This window comes from Arachis ipaensis, chromosome B02 (genome assembly GCF_000816755.2).
Source record: "Arachis ipaensis cultivar K30076 chromosome B02, Araip1.1, whole genome shotgun sequence".
Taxonomy (NCBI): domain Eukaryota; kingdom Viridiplantae; phylum Streptophyta; class Magnoliopsida; order Fabales; family Fabaceae; genus Arachis; species Arachis ipaensis.
The window spans coordinates 52,913,225-52,915,880 of NC_029786.2; the positions used below are offsets into that span (position 1 = coordinate 52,913,225).

The following is a 2,656-nucleotide window of genomic DNA, read 5'->3' on the forward strand; positions in this document are numbered from 1 at the left end:
ACAAGACACTTTAAATCTTAAGGATCAAAACAGAATTACACCCAAACGTAACATAACAGGATCTTGGCGTGAATGACATAACCTTGTGGAAATTTCACACGCCGGAAGGTGGTTGCACAGGACCAAGCGAATACACCCAAAATGGGCTACCGGAGTTGCTTGACTGGGTTGCTTAAATAGCTAAAGCGTAAAGTATACGTAGGCCGTGATAAAAAAAAGTAACACGGTAAAGCAAAAGAAGGGCAACCTAATATATATGTAACAAAAATTATGAAAGAACATGACCATATCCTAATAATTAGGGTAACTCACATTTCAATCTGACTACGATACAACAGACAGTTAGTAACGAAACATATACAAAGAATGTTATCAAATTGATTCAACAGCTTTGGTTGGAAACTTCATGCATGCTACTGCTCTGTTATCAAATTGGCACTGTTAAATAAAGCCTCTTCCAACTCCCAATGGGAAAAAAATACCAGATGTCATCAGAGTTAATTTGAATACGAAAACCCTGTTCCAATAGATTTCATGATAATAGCAAACTCCCTCAGTCAATCAGATTCATTAACTACCATTTACCTGGGAAGCTCATTTGTTAAACCTTGCCCTATATTGATTGAGAGAAACATACTCGACTGTAACTGTTCGGCCGTCGAAGAGACGTCCATGTAAACAATGTGCCACTGAGCAACATGCTTCAGTCCTTCCGAACTCAACAAGAACAGAACCTTGTTCAAATACACTGTCGTGAATATCATCTTCCTCATCATGTTTGGGAGAGCTTTCCTGAACCACACATACACTGTTGTTTGGATCAACAATGCTAGCCACAGTCTTCGTTTCGGCCTCTGAACCAGTATTGTTAGCAACCATATTATCAAGTGATTTTGGTCCATCTTCCGGTGTGTCCAGGTAACCGGCACATTCTTGAGTATTACTACTGGGTATGCTCTTATTCCCTGTATCCTTAGCTGTTACATCACTTTCACACTGTTCTAGACATGATTTATCATCAAAAGCATCATCATTTAAACCAACACTGCAATTGTCATCAACTTTATCTTCCAGCTCTTTCTCATAATAGGAGTCCATTCCACTTGATCCTTTGGACTCGAGTAAAGTCGCCCTTTCAGAAAAGCTAGGTTCTTCGTCATTAGTATTACACATTCTGTCTTCCAAAGCTTCTTCAAAGTCCACTTTGTTTTTAACTTCAGATTCTGATTTAGGTTCGGAGTTCATCTCACCGGTGTGCTTGACAACATTAAGGGATTTAATAGTCCCAAATCTGCAAAATAATTACTTGATACGGTAAATGTTTATAACCCCTTTAACATTATGAGCAATTCCAGAGTACAAAAAAACAATGTGAAGTTCTTAAAAGACCTTGCACATTCCAATCGCACATCCTCCAAAATTTCTTCAACTGCCATGCCCGGAAGAGATGAAATGGACTCCATTGCAAACTAATCATAATGCATAAGCAGTATAAGAACGCAATCATCAAAATATCCAATATAACTTGAGGTATATTCTTATACACAACACTGAAAGTTTCTAATTTAATTTTTACACCAATGAAATATCATGAGTACAGTGTACAGTTACTACAGGCACGGAATAAATTGAAAATAATTATCCCCCATATGCATACTTTCTGACCCCATATGTACAGAAACAAAATTACAATTGAATCAGTTAAGGACCGACTATGCATACTTCTTGTCCCCCATATGTAACACTCATTTTCAATTTGGCTCCAATACTCATAATTGTTAATAACTACTGTAAGTGTTATAAAAGCAACGAATAGTAGGGACTATTAAGAACATACTTGGACAGAAGCATTCTTTTTATACATGAAACATATAAAAAATGAGTGTCAGACCAAAAAATAAAATTTAACAGAGTAAACTACCAATTTAGCCTGTGAAAGATTATGACGCTGAAATACATGTGTAGCCTCCAAAAATGAACAATGACAAAATGCCCCAAAATCTAGGCAGATACAAGAACATTTTGGGGCTTTTTGTCAATGTATCTACATCATTGGGGGACTATGAGCATATATTTTAAATTATCAATTCCGTAATCTTTGAGGGAGCTAAATGATGGTTTACACTTTTAACCTAATAGGTTAAAAATATAGAATTTATTCACAAGGCTCCACCTAATAAAGTAAGCTTCATGCAGTAGTTTATGGCATAGTATCAATGCCTCTATGTCCAAATGATCTAGAATTTGATCTATATTGCACCCCATTCTTCTGATCAAAAGTCAAATTTAACCACTAGAAAATTGGGACTCGGGCTTTACTACACATCAAGAAGTAAGGATTGAAGTCATAGCATGCAAATCAATCCCATCTACCCACAAAAAATTGTAATACAGCCTAAGAGATTGTGGATGTGTGGTGTGTCCATGTCCCACACTTATAAGACATTGGCACTGAAGATACTCATATCACATGCACCAGACATGCATGATGCATCCATATTTGATCAGAATTTTTAAATTTGGAAAACTTCAAATGGCTTGGGCGTCATGAACAATGCATGAAAATGGCAATAAAGTGATATCCCATTTGTCAACATATGAATATTTCAGGTGCATTTTTTATAGTTTACTCTATTTTAAGCTATTATACCACCTT

General features: G+C 36.3%; 1 protein-coding gene across 1 annotated transcript in view; it reads right to left on the minus strand.

Moving 5' to 3' along the window:
* LOC107625297 (splicing factor U2af large subunit B) overlaps positions 228-2,656 on the minus strand; it is a 16,280-nt gene continuing 13,851 nt past the window's right edge. The window contains exons 9-10 of the mRNA XM_016327903.2: positions 1,390-1,469; positions 228-1,291 (exon numbers count right to left, since the gene is read on the minus strand). Of these exons, the coding sequence (XP_016183389.1) occupies positions 595-1,291; positions 1,390-1,469 (777 nt within the window). The 3' untranslated portion in view covers positions 228-594. The remainder of the gene's footprint in view (positions 1,292-1,389; positions 1,470-2,656) is intronic.